Here is a 13,705-nt window from a genome sequence, read left to right as displayed (position 1 = left end):
GTGAGTTCAGGTGATGAACCAGAGAAGCATTTGTAGTGCCAAGGACAAGATATGTTCTAGACTAGGCTACCTTTCTTTCAGATGGAGCAAAAGCCCGAAAGAATCCTAGTCCAACTAAGTAAAAAAATTATGAGCGACTCCAGGGCTCACATGACCCTGTTGTCCTTATTTCCCCAGCTTGGTGAGGGTGCTGCTGATATTTCAAGTGCATATGGTGAGTGTATGGTTTGTATTCTTACAAGTATACTGGCATAGCAGTTTTAGCATATGATAGGTCTTCACCCGAAAAACTGCTTCTTGCTTCCCAGCCCAGGTGCACCCTGCATCTGTACCATGCTTTGAGATTTGTAAGAAAAGAGGTATTCAAAAACTTATTTGCCATACAAAAATTCATATTCACATTGTGGGCATGGTACATGGGGTACAGTGCTTCTCTTTTCTACCTCATTACTCCCTTCCAAATTCAAATCCGCTTGTGTTTTACATTGTATTCACCGAAGCGAACGGATTAACCATCTGGGTACTTAACACGCAACTGTAACCACAAGGACTCAGGACATAGGATCCAATTCATAAGATTGTGTGCACCAGATCAATTGATATGAAGTATTTGATTCAACAAATGCATATAGCAGCGGCAGTATATACACCACAGTACCACAGAAGCTAACATGCTGAAAAAGAATTCGATCTTCAGCATGTGACTGTGAGTGCAAATCTTGGATCATCTCAGGGCATACTAGACTGAGTCTGATTGCCTTCCACCCAGCATACTGCAGTGAGGCGATGTTCAATCGTCATTCTCTCAAACAAAGATATGGAGTATTCTACTTTACCCTTGACATGTTTATGTATTGAGATGTTGAAAGGGAAGCAACATCCTCCTTCAGAAAGTGAGATCTTGTCTGCTGAGCATAATTCTGCTGCTAACATCGGACAAGGAAGAATGTCAGCTCTCAGGTGCTACCCACGAGAGAAGTTTTTGCTCAACCTCCTGCCAGTTATGAACCTTGGTCACCAGAGGATGTGATTGATCCACACCAGTTTTGCACCAGGGATACGTGTTATCGTAATCAAAGAGCAGAACCCTCATGCCATCCTCAGCGCATTCTAAAGCGTATCTCGGGTTATCATCTATCAAAACCTGAGCACCAAAAGATCTGCAAAGGCATTCCGTACTATCTGTAAGACTAGCTGAGAACATGTTGTGACAGCTTAAAATGAGATAGTAAACAGCAGTTTTAAAAATCATCATTTTTTAATGTGTTGTGATCCTAGTCAGACTGCATGTCCAATCTTCTAATGTGACTGGAAACTAGAATAACGTTCCTTCGACAATCGTACCTGCAAATCTCTGATTTTGGCCTTGATTGGCCTTCCAAAGCAAAATGGTTCCCAAAATGGATCTGCTCAAATAAGCCCGGATAAAACTTCTCGATCCACTCTAATGTGTGATTTTTTATTACATCCTGGCGAGATCTTCAAAAGGAAGGATGTCATTAAGCAGGCAGCACATAATAGAAGATAAACTGATCACATCTCTAAAATCAAATGATTGACTTACGTTACTACAGACAGGCTGCAGAACGAAGAAAGATTTTGGAGCGCATCTCGGGCGCCTGGGATAGGATGGACACCATCTTGAAAGTAATGGGTTGTAAAGAACTCGTGGACAAGAAGATTAGCTGCAGCAATTTAGAAAAATTCTTGATTTCATAAAGTGCATTTGATATAAAGAAGTAAACCGTGATGAAAAATATTAGAATCAAGACATACCTTTTTCTCGAGAACAATTCCATATCTGCATAGAGTATTGCAAACAGATGCAAGACGAATTAAACACTGATCAAAGGAAAAATATAGCAGGAATTCAAGTTTTTGTAGGAAAAATAACGCACCCTAAAGAACTCATAGACATGGTATTCTGATACTGAGTGATTCCAAGAGTACTGCTCGGCAATAAATCTGTTCAGAGCAGCAAGAAAGCTTCCAAGAACTGCACGATATAAATAGCACCATAATGGGAATTGATAAATTATAAGGAACTGAAAGACAATGTTACTTATTAAAGTATATGGTCACCATGACATGTATGTCACCGCAATAATTTCCAATTCACAGTTTGATTCTAGACTAAGCACCATGAAACCTAGGCACTAAAGACAGGAACTATTTATTCAACCAACATGTAAGTTCAGCCTTGCATAATCATGAGATGCACAGCTCTATTACAAAGATGTAATTTCACAATACCTTCATCCACATCAACAGCAACCACCATCTTAGTCGGGACAGGCTGCTCAGGAAAATCGAGGCGCTTCCCCCGCCGGAAAGCGCCATTTCCATCCACACTCTTCACGCCAACCTCCTCCCACAGCTGAACCTCCGCATCACGGACGAACTGCCGCTGCGGGGCAAGGACCCGCGCCCTGATCTCCACCGCATCGCCATCACCACCATCCGCCCTCCTGAACCTGCCGCCATCCTGCCAGTCCAGGCATCCCTTCAGGCTCAGCGCGCTGCCCGGCGCGAACCTCCGGCCGGCGCCCAAATCCAGGAGGCCCTTCCTCCGCCCCTCGCCGTGCGCGCCCGAGTGGCTAAAGCTGCAAAAGCAGGCGCCTTTGGCAGCGGCGGCGGCGGCGGCGGCGGCGGGCGGCGGCATGGCGGGGCTCCTCCTCCCCCTCGGCGGCGGGCGCAGACGATCCAGCAACGACCGCACGGCTCCTCCTCCTCGGCTTACCATGTCGGCACGCGCATTCCCCTGCCAGATCAGAGCAACCTGCCAAGCCCGCGCACGCACGCCACGGATCAGATTCCCCCGCCCGAGCCGGAGCCCACGGAATCCGCGAGACGGCGAAATCTAGAGAGCGCGCGGCACGCAATCAATCGCGTGCCAGCGGCGGCAGGATCCCGTACCTGCGGACGCGAGATCGGATCGGTTGCAACCGCCTCCCCGGCGTGCCCGTGCCGGAGCCCTCGGTCAGTCAGTCTCCACTACGCCTTCCGTGTGATCCGGGCGCGCGGGAATGGGGGAGGGGATCGCCGCGCATCCTCCGAGCTCGGATCGCGAATCTGGGCGGGGGAGCTCCGGAAGGAAATCCGAGGGGAATTCTCGGGGCGGGATATGCTGGAGGGAGAGATCGGAGTGGGCAAGGCGGATTTCTTGGGTTTTTCCTCTCCTTTTTTTTCTTGTTCTCTCGTGCTCTGCCGTTTTGAGGGTTTCCGTTGCTCTTGCGCAATTATTATTCCTGAAATCTAAAAAGTGGGCGCGCATTTTTTGGTCGAACCGAGCGGCCGGCTCTCACAGCGCACGCATGTGGTAATTTATTTGTCTGCTAGTGCATATAGGCGTGGCATTAAATACGTTCACACTGCTCCTTTAGTTTAAGAAAGACAGATCTATCTGCATTTATTTCGGGTTTTAAAAATTCAAAAAGCTATATCTTTCAAACCGCGCGTCGGAATTCAAATCTGTTTTCACCATTGAAATCCTCGCGACGAGATCTTTGAAACTAGATCCCGCACGGGTATATTTTGACGAATTTTTTTTATGCCAACTTTGGAGCTATATAGTGTAACTCTATTACTGCATTGTGCAACTTTATTACTACATCGTGCAACTTTTTTTTAAAACTAATGTTTGGAGCTGCGCCTTCGTATGAGGTTACAACCTAGCAACCACGACAACTTTGATGTGCGACTAGTCTATTGCCTCGACGAAAGTCGATGTGCAACCTCCTCTTGTAATGTAGTCTAGTCACACACACATTGATGTTTAGTTGGCTTGTAATGTAGTCTAGTTGCACATACATTGATATTTAGTTGGCTTGTAATGTAGTCTAATTGCACACATATTGATGTTTAGTTGGCAGAAAGACTAATTGCACACTCATATGCTTAGTTGGCTTGTAATTTAGTCTAGTTGCACACACACTGATGTTTAGTTGGCAGGACACTAGTTGCACACACATATGTTCAGTTGGCGTGGCAATCTAGTCTAGTTACACACACATTGATGTTTAGTTGGCAGGACTTTTTTGGCACACACACATATGCTCAGTTGGCGCGGCAATTTAGTCTAGTTGCACACACATTGATGTTTAGTTGGCAGGAAGACTAGTTCGTCGAAACATCCCCATGCGGGATATAGTTTTGAAGAGCACGTTGCGAGGATTGCAGCGGTGAAAACGGATCTTAATTCCGACGCGCGGTTTGGAAGATATAGCTTTTTGAAAATTTGAAAACCGAAACAAATGCATATGTGATCTGTTTTTTCCAACTGATTGTGACCGATGTGAATGTATTAAATGCTAAAAAATACATGCGCTAGCGGACAAAAATTACACACATGCATGTCTATGCAGAGCAGACGCTAGCGGATAAAAGAATTTCTATTTTAGGCCGGCCGCTCGCGCATGCCGCTCGCGCATGCCAGCGAGCAGCCGGCCGCTACGTAGACTCGTCCATTATTATTTCGTGCGTTTTTTGGGTGTGTGGTGCGGCGGTGATCGTGGGCTCGTTTTTTTTTTTTTTTGCTTTTTCTTTTTGGAACAGGAGCTGCTTATAATAGGTTTTTCTTTCGCCTTTTTGCTGTCTTTTGCAGCCAAGTCCTGTAAAGCTGGATATTTATTTATCAGTGTACATTTTTATCACATTTAAAGGCTTCATAGGATTGTAGGATTTAAAAATGTAGGAGTAGAAAAAACAAAGGATGAGATGTCACCAAACATGCAATATTTTAGAATTTTGCAATATGTGCATTTGGATGGTACATAGAAAACAAGCACAGGAATTTTGGAGAATTGAGAAGAGAAGGCGATGGATAGAGCGGAAGTGGAAGGGACTTCTTGAAGGAGAAATAAAATGATTTCGCAAAAGAAAGGAGAAATAAAATGAGGTTTCCATGCAATGTGGGCACATGAATAGATTTGATAGAAACTTAGTAGTCCCAATCCTACGATTTAATGGGTTTCCGTAGGGAAAACATTCTTAGAGTTCAAATCCTCAAAAATACTTAGTAAACGAGATCTGGCGACGGCAGTGGGTCCCACTTATTAGTGAGCGGCGACGGCAGTGGCAAATTGCGACAACGGTTTGGCGGTAACGCGGTGATCTGGCAACCTATGGCGGTGGTCCGACGGCCCGCGATGGCGATGGCACGGTGATCTGGCGGGCTACTTGAGCGATACACAGACGTGACACTTATTGAGAAAAAATATTAGGAGAGAGGCCAAATTCTTCAATATATATAAGGGGAGATCGGCTGAGTATTACTACCTCCGTCCGGGTGTATAAGTCATTCGCGTAGTGCTAGGTCATCGATTTGAGGAATTAAATATGTGTTATATGTCATGAAAAGTATACCACTAGATTTCCACGCGGATGTAGTTTCTAAATATATATTTTTTGTCACATATAATACATATTTAGATAGTTAAATTATCGACCTAGAACTACGCGAATGACTTATACACCGGGACGGAGGTAGTACTACATTGAAGCATGTTTTTTGGCTCAACTCTTTCAATACGAAAAGGTTTATTGCCAATACCAAAAAATCACTGGAAAAACCGGAGGCTTTTGGAGATGCTCTGATGAGTAGAGAGGCTCATGGGTGCAATTCTGCACGACTCAAAGATCACACGGGGGGTTGGGTTGAAAAACAGACGGCCTCGCTTTCTGGCCGACTGGGGATCGCAGCTTTTCACTGAATGAATGATGTATCGCGTCGGCGTTTAATGCTTTTCCTCGGGATGCGAAATCCCTGTCTCCGTCCAAGAATATTCATGGCCCTCACTCGCCTCTCGTCGTCGTCTGCTCGTGCGGCGTCGTGAAGAACGTTTCTTTATGCTGGACAGGATACCTTGCCTATCCCCCCGGAGGTGTGAGGTGACAAGTTTGGCTGGCTGGCAGGTTGTTCTTTCATATCCATGGCCATGGCAACGACGTTTTATTCTGCCTTTTCTTTTGTGCGTGTTTGTTTCTTTGAAAAAAAGGCCAGCTTTCTTTTCTTTGCGGGGAAAAAAGGCCAGGTTGTGGGCTACGCTGTCGCCGTGTAGACGCGACGTGTAGGTGGCAATCACTCGGTTCGCACACCCTAGATACCTGATGAGATGTGAGAGGAGACGTTTCCGTCGACGACGAGGCGCTTATGGTGACTTCGTAGCAGGGCCGGCCCTGTGTTTCGGGAGGCCCTAGGCGAACTCGACGACATGGCCCCTATGTCCTAAGTCTTAAGACAATATATATGTATGCGTGTGTTATATATATAACTCATTAAAAGTAACTTTCAATCACATGTCTTTAGTTTAAAATATGAGTATAATAATTCAAATGACTCCATCGAGAACAATAATAACCAAATTCGAACCGACTCCATAAAAAACAATGGTACTAAAAAGATCGCAAAATGAAACTAACATGACATGATTACCTCAAATAAGAATGAAATTAGACTGACTCCATCAACAACAATAATACTTCAGTGCTAGAATTTTTAGATCACTTTCTTTCTTTTTCCTCCTTTTTTCAGCACCCGACAATTGCTTCTTCTTAGGTAACATGACAGGCTAATGTCCTAAAATCATGAAGAAAAGATTAGAAGAGCATACAAAAAGTTAGGAATTTATAGATCGGATGATTGGAACCCTAGACATGTTACATAGAACGACAAAAAATTGATATATTGGATTACAATACGTACATACTAAATAAAGAATAAATAAACTACTGAGATTGTCAAATTGAGGTTTGGGGATGGACAGGAACATGGATGCGTACTTCTTGACTTCCAGTCAGATGCGTATTTGTATAGGAATTGTCGTATTGCCGCGGTGCCGCTGTGCTGAATGCCGGATGGCCGATTGGCCGGCCTGCCGCCTGCCTGCCGGACTGCTGTGTGGCGGCAACGGCGAGCCGACGAGGCGAGGGCGACGCGGCAAGGGCCAAGGGGCAAGGCACCGAGCGAGCGAGAAGGCCGACGGGCGGGCGAGGGCGACGAACCTACGAAGGAAACATCGAAATGAGTGTGAGTCACGGCGCCGCCTCGCCTACGTGTATCCATCAGCGATCGCTAGCTAGCTATATCTGGGCCGCCTAGCCCATCCTATTTCTTTTCTTTAATTCTTTTATAATTTTTACTTGCTTTTTGCTGGGCTATAGTATATGTATATACTCCATCATGTGCCCCCCCCCCCTCGCCTGGGCCCTGGGCCGTCGCCCCGTCGCCCATGCTCCAGGGCCGGCCCTGCTTTGTAGATCTCAAGATGATATGACGGCTCAGTCTCTTGAAAATGGTCATAGAGGTAGAGTGTGCGTGTGTGCGTTCATAGCGGTGAGTGTATGCGCGTGTATATGAGCGCTTGTGTCTATACTGATGCTAAAAAGAAAAGATACCTGATGAGATGTAACGTCGTTTTATATGAAAATAGGCATTTGTTTTCTCTTGGGAACACAAACCACTGCTGCCGTGGAGAAACACTAGAGAGGGAGCTCACAAGAGACCGGAACGCAAGGATGTGGAAGTAGGCCGGCCCACAGTGGGAGCCTTCCGTGAGGGTAAATCCTATCTGCCGCTCGTTGTGAAAAAATAAGGGAAATGTTTATGGCCGGGCGGCCGGCCTAAGATTGGGCCAGTCGCAGGTGAGCCTTACAATCGCTCTCGATTATGCGCCGCGGAGGCCATGGGAGCGCTCCTCAATTGAATTGTTTTTCTTTTCACATCATCTTCTTCCCCACAACGCGGTGCAGGGGCTGTTGCAATTGGCTCTTTTTCCTCCATCTCCGCCACCACACGCAGCGCACCAGCACGACGAGCCCTTGCTGCTAGGGCGAGATGCAACGGCGGGCATGGGGGGAGGGGGAGCCGCAAGAGGCCGCGCGCGACGCTGGTGACTGTTGATGGCGCGCGACAGCGAAGGCGATGCTGGAACCGTTCATATGACAAGCTTCCATCGTTTTGATTCGAAGGCTTCAACCGTACAAACATGCAACTGAAAATGCTACAATCATTCACATGAAAGCTTCAATTGTAGTTTGAAAAAGCTTCAATCAGACCATCGTGGAACCGAAAAAAACTTTAACTAGAAGACAGATTTTGGGGGGCGGGCGTTGCGCAACCCTGAAAGCTGCAACAGGCAACGAGAAAAGCTTCAACTGGTGACGAAAAAAGTTTCCAACCATAGACAACAAAGCCATGGACAATGACGAAGTTGCAACCAGCAAGTTTCAGTTTTGGTTTTGGAAACCTTCCGGAAGGTTTCAGTCTAATTCTTATTTTTATTTTATTTCTATTTTGAGTGGAGGGTCCAATTCTTTATGCTTTCTAGCTTTCCAATTGTTTTTTTGGTTTTCTCAGGTTTTTTTCATTCCATTTTTCCTTTTCAGTTTTTTTTCAAAAATGTTCACCTGTATTAAAAAATCTTGTTTGTTAAGAAAATGTTTATTTTATTCGAAAATGCCTCGGTTTTCCAAAGTTGTTGACAATTTCAAAAAGTGTCCATGTTTTAAAATAATCATGCATTCGAAAATGTGGTAGTGTGTTAAAAAATGTTTGTATTTTGAAAACTGTCCACAAGGTTTTAACAAAATGTCCGTGCTTTCAAAATTGTGTGGAAATTTAAACTTTTTCAATGTTTTAAAAATTATTTAAAAAAACAATCGAAAAAACCATGTGCTTTGGTAAAAAATCAGGGTAGCTACAATGCCATTACGGGGAAAACCGAGTCGCTGCAGGCGAGCGCGCTATTTACGTTTGCTCAGCAGAATGCCGCAGCGAACTGCATTTTTTTTCAACCGGGCCATCCCCTTTTCTATTTATAATCGCATAATGGAAATACATAGTCTGTCATTACACTAGCCATATCGGGCTATGCGGCGGCGAGCTCCACATAGGAGATCCTTTGGGTGTGTGAGTGGCGGAATTTTTCTAGGGGTAAAGCTAGACTTTATTGCTCAAGCTCCGCATGTAGCGGAATACAAAATGGATCATGGCGTTGTATCAACCACAAATGTCCCCCCTTGATCGAAAGAATGAGAATCTAGCTAGACTATCAGCCTCATAATTTGCCGCTCTACCTTCAGAAACAATGCTGTTAAGCAGACGGCAGTCGCTGGCCGAATGTTGGACGACACAGATGATTAAACCGTCCATGACAAGGTCAGGGTGGCGGCATAATCGTTTGATTACTTGTTGCCTGCATATCGCATGAGTGAGAGTCGTTTTTTTAGGGGGGAGGGGGGGTTGAGAGCCGTGTGTTGAGTAGTTTCGCTTCAAAAACGAACTTGCAGTTGAAGCCCACTGCGCTCTCTGTGATCTCGGTGATGATGGGGCCATAAGAGTCAGCCCGGGAGCACAACACATGGCCCATGGCGCAGCTAGACTGCACCATCATCTCCAGGCCCCGGCCCCGCTTCCTCGCGTTACGCGCGCAGGGCGAGATCTGGCGAGCTGCACATAGGAGATCCTTTGGGTGTAAGTGGCGGAATTTTTTACGGGAAAAGCTAGACTTTATTGCTCAAGCTCCGCATGTAGCGGGACACAAAATGGATCATGGCGTTGGATCAACCACAAGTGTTCCTCCTTGATCGAAAGAATGAGATCTAGCTAGACTATCAGCGTCATAATTTGCCGCTCGACCTTCAAAAACAGTGATGTTAGGCAGACGGCAGTCGCTGGCCGTATGTTGGACGACATGGATGATCAAACCGTCCATGACAAGGTCAAGGTGCTGCAGAATCGTTTGATTACTTGTTGCCTACATATCGCGTGAGTAAGAGCCGTTTTTTTAAAGGAGGGTGGGGTTGAGTAGTTTCGCTTCAAAAATGAACTTGCAGATGAAGCCCACTACGCTCTCTCTAATCTCGGTGATGATGGGGCCATACATTCCATGCGTGCCCCTGATGATATCAGTGATCATTTTTGTTAGAGCGAGAGAGAGTCAGCCCGGGAGCGAACCAATCTGTAGTTGGATGGTTAGATGGACTGTGCTATCCCTAGCCCATCAGGGTTCAAATCCTGATGCTCGCATTTATTCATGAATTTATTTCAGGATTTTCGGCGATGCGCATTCAGTGGAAGCAGACGTTCCCATCGACGACGAGGTGCCTACGGCAACTTCGTAAATTTCAAGATGATATGGCGGCTCAGTCTTTTGAAGATGCTCATAGAGATAGGGTGTATGCTGAGTTATAAGAAAGAGAAACAGTAGTGTGCCACACACTACCGCTGCACCCAGACCACGTAGGTAGGGGCAAAGGTAGGTAGCTCGCGCAGGCCACATACGCCCGCACCGCACGAAACTCCTCCACACGACGTGGTGCCATGACCCGGCCCCTCTGCTCTGCTCTCATCCTCCCGCACATTGTCGTGCCGGCAACTCGGACCGGCTGCCCCCTAGCCTTCCAGATTCTCTCGCGTCTTGGCCAACCCAAACTAATCATCGGCAGCTAATCATAGCCAACGTGGCAAAATGTATGTATCGGATGTCAATCCGGTTACTTAATAGGAGAACTCCAGTACGTATTATACGCGGCTCATACCTAGGTTATCCACTTGGGGATCGATCAAGGTCGAGGGAGAGGACTACGTAGACAGGAGAGAGTAAGCAAGCACGCACGCACGTAGAAACGGCAAGGAAGCTTCGGAAAGTGGTGCCGGACCTAACCCCACCCCTGTTCAGGATCGGGATTCACGATCGGGATTCAGCCGCGCGAGCACGTACCCTGACCTTTTCCATGGGATGATGAGATACCACGAATCCACGATGGCTGCGCGCGATACGACTAATCGCGCCCCTAATCATTCCAAGAGATTGGATCGCACGACTTAACCACACGATCATTCCGAGTACATTAAAACTGCATATACAATGACGATGTAGATTTATAACACAGGTTTAATTGATACTCCTACACTGGGCGCTCTCCTTGCCGGGAAATGCAGAGCAATAATGCCTGGATGTGCACTGCTACTTCGAAGACAAGTTTGTGCAACTTGAATAAAAAATGAAGAGAATAACAAGCGAAAACAGGATATAGTATGTGCTGGTTGCCCGGAAAGAGGCGTGCTGGGCAGTAATGCATGCATGTACCTCATCCATCCCCAAGCGCAACTTGTCTTAGAGAAAGAAGATGTTCATAAACAAGTAAAAACACAAGCCGGACGCATGTGATTTGATTAAGTGAAGTCAAAGTTTGTTACCGCTGCGCGTCCCCAGCGTCAACACACGGGTCGCCGTGCCGTGTTCGACCGGCGAAGGTGAACCAAACGGGTAAAGAACAAGAATTTCTTCGAAACGACAAACGAGTAACTAACTTTTTTCCTTTGCCAGTGTTGGAAGCTTGGAAACCAGCAATGGAATAATAGTATCATTTTTGCTAAAGCACATCTAGATATGCCATAAGTATTGCACATCTAAATCTTATATCATTGATCTTATGTTAAGATTCGTGTGGATATTTTCTTTTTCTTTTTTCTTTTTCTCTTTATGCTTGATTCACTCACTTAGATGTGTAATAAGCATATCTAGATGTGTCCTATACAAACCCTGATAGTATAGTCCAAGGCCCTAATGAGAAGAGGCGATGCTTGAAACTTGAAGCTACTGACGGCAGCTGCAGCGGCGAGTTTAGTTGCTTTCCTCACGCGGCATTGCGGAAAGAGGTTTGGGTTCTTGTCTGTCTGTCAGCAGAAACCAACTCTTTGCCGAGAAAGCGCGGAGGTTGTCGCTTGCACACCTGGTGTTCCGGTCAATCCGCGGTTGAATTTCTCGTTTGTTTTCGAACAAGATAGGCCGGCCTTTGTCAGTTCGGCGCAGGCGCATTTGGTGTGCCCTTCCTTGCTTTGCTCCTCCTTTTCTCCTTTTGCTCATGTGGTTCAGGAATTCTGGGATCGCATTGTCTCCCTCCAGCTGCAGAGCTACTTAACTCGGTCGTAATATCTTATCTAATCATAAGAACAGTTGGTCAGTGGCACGAGGTGACTTTTATTTGCAGCTGGTGCAGTATAGTATACACAGATGAATGCGGCAACGGCCTGAAGAAGCAGAGTTCAACTGAAACACAATCTAATCTAATCAATCTAGTATGAACAGAGCTTATCAGTTTCATCAATGATCCATCGACATCAATAACCAATCAGTGACACCAATGCCAAACATCTTTTTGTTTACATCAGAATTCCTGGCCAAAATCCTTGGCGAAAAGAGAGTGAAAGAAGAAGAAATCAAGGAAAGAATGAACACATGTTTGTATAGACCCTCCGGTGATCGGCGACGCGAGCCAATGCGTCAGAGAGCTATGTAGTTTCCGGATCAGTTCGACGCCGGAGGTGTCTTGGGTGTCTTCGGCGGGCGCCCGGCGAGGCCCTGCTCGACGTCGCTGCCGCCGCCGCGCGGGCTGGAGGAGGACGCGCCCACCACGGCCTGCTTGCCCCTGCTCAGGAGCCGGCGCAGCGAGCGGAGCCGGGCGGACATCGGGGACCGCAGGTCGCTCGCCGGCAGCGGCGTCGCGGGGGACGACGACGCCGCGCCCACCGCCATCGCCCGGGTCGGGATGTCGATCACCAGGTTCTCCTTCCTGCGCCCGGAGGCCGAGGAGCTGGTGGAGGCGGCGGCGATCGTGGGCGGCGGGGCTGGCGCCGGCGGCATCCCCCCGAGGCCGCCGTTGGCGACGTCATCGTGGGTGCCCCAGAACAGGACGTTGGTGGGGAACATGGGGAACTCCGGCGCGGCGTGGTCCTCGCGCGGCACGCGGGGGAGCCCCTCCGCGGCGGACTCGGCGTCGGCGCCGACGGGGGCGCGGCAGAGCGGGCAGGTGTCGTGGGAGTGGAACCACATGTCGATGCAGTCGACGTGGAAGCGGTGGCCGCACTTGGGCAGCGTCCGCACCTTCTCGCCGTCGGCCACCTCCGAGAGGCACACGGCGCACTCGAGCGCCTCGCCGTTCTTCCTCCTCCCGCTGCCGCCGGGCGTCTTGGGCGAGGCGCCGCCGCCGTAGACGGCCACGGGGAGGGTCCGGAGCACGGAGGCCGGCAGGCCGCGGCGCGGGAACGGGGAGTCGCCGACGAAGATGAAGCGCGAGGAGGTGGCGCCGGCGCCGTTGAGCATGGGGTTGGCCCCCAGGAAGCGCTTGGCGTAGAGGTAGAGGAGGAAGACGAAGACGACGACCATGAAGAGGAATATCACCGCTGCCAGCAGCACCCCGTTGCTGATGGCCAGCTGCGACGCCGGCGCGCCCGCCGCCGCCGCGTCGGCCACCGTCGGCGCCGGAGGCGATGAAGACATCCTTCCCGTCTCAAGTCCCAACAACAAACTGATCCCCGTTTCCCGGCGGCGATGGCTGACGACACTCAAGAACGGAGAGAGGATGAAGAGAAGCAATGGAGGAGGTCGCCTGTGGTGGCACGGTATTTGAAGGGGGGCTAGCTGACGGGAGGTGGACTTTGTCAACTAGTGTGGTTGGGCTCTTGGGTCGCGCGGTGTGGGTTTGACTGGGCCGTTTGGATGGCGATGCGGGGGCCTTCTTTCTCGGCTCGGCCGCGACGTGCGCCGGCGGCCTCCGGGAAGCATCCAACTGGCGGGAGCGCGGGCAGCCGCCGCCGCGGTATGTGCGGGAAACTGACGTCGCCGGTGACTGCTGACCTGACCTCGCCGGTCGCGGTCAAGGTGGCTTCCATCGCCTTCCTGCGAATGCACACTGCCATTGC

At 48.6% G+C, this 13,705-nt stretch overlaps 2 protein-coding genes across 2 annotated transcripts; both read right to left on the bottom strand.

Moving 5' to 3' along the window:
• Window positions 1-360: 360 nt before the first annotated feature.
• On the bottom strand, window positions 361-3,220 carry LOC119329964. Its single transcript, XM_037603072.1, has 7 exons — window positions 2,917-3,220; window positions 2,254-2,779; window positions 1,899-1,996; window positions 1,777-1,801; window positions 1,565-1,685; window positions 1,345-1,479; window positions 361-1,160 (listed from the first exon to the last, which is right to left on the bottom strand). Exons 2-7 carry the CDS (start codon window positions 2,741-2,743, stop codon window positions 950-952), a joined length of 1,080 nt encoding a protein of 359 aa, XP_037458969.1. The 5' UTR covers window positions 2,744-2,779; window positions 2,917-3,220; the 3' UTR covers window positions 361-949.
• An 8,908-nt stretch (window positions 3,221-12,128) lies between these two features.
• LOC119327800 (RING-H2 finger protein ATL3-like) lies at window positions 12,129-13,368 on the bottom strand. The gene has a single exon (XM_037600888.1). It carries the CDS (start codon window positions 13,281-13,283, stop codon window positions 12,312-12,314), a length of 972 nt encoding a protein of 323 aa, XP_037456785.1. The 5' UTR covers window positions 13,284-13,368; the 3' UTR covers window positions 12,129-12,311.
• Between the last annotated feature and the right edge of the window lie 337 nt (window positions 13,369-13,705).

Source organism: Triticum dicoccoides, chromosome 7A (genome assembly GCF_002162155.2).
Source record: "Triticum dicoccoides isolate Atlit2015 ecotype Zavitan chromosome 7A, WEW_v2.0, whole genome shotgun sequence".
Lineage (NCBI taxonomy): Eukaryota > Viridiplantae > Streptophyta > Magnoliopsida > Poales > Poaceae > Triticum > Triticum dicoccoides.
Note: the sequence above shows the minus strand (reverse complement) of the source record. Positions and strands in the feature narration are given on the sequence as shown.

What these genes read in the sequence shown, in the direction of transcription:
- LOC119329964 (XM_037603072.1), bottom strand. Translation starts at nt 2,743, where the DNA reads ATGGTAAGCCGAGGAGGAGGAGCCGTGCGGTCGTTGCTGGATCGTCTG. An exon ending in ATGTCTATGAGTTCTTTAGG is followed by an intron (nt 1,802 to 1,898) that starts GTGCGTTATTTT and finishes TACTCTATGCAG; the next exon opens with ATATGGAATTGTTCTCGAGA. An exon ending in GAATTGTTCTCGAGAAAAAG is followed by an intron (nt 1,686 to 1,776) that starts GTATGTCTTGAT and finishes AAATTGCTGCAG; the next exon opens with CTAATCTTCTTGTCCACGAG.
- LOC119327800 (XM_037600888.1), bottom strand. Translation starts at nt 13,283, where the DNA reads ATGTCTTCATCGCCTCCGGCGCCGACGGTGGCCGACGCGGCGGCGGCG.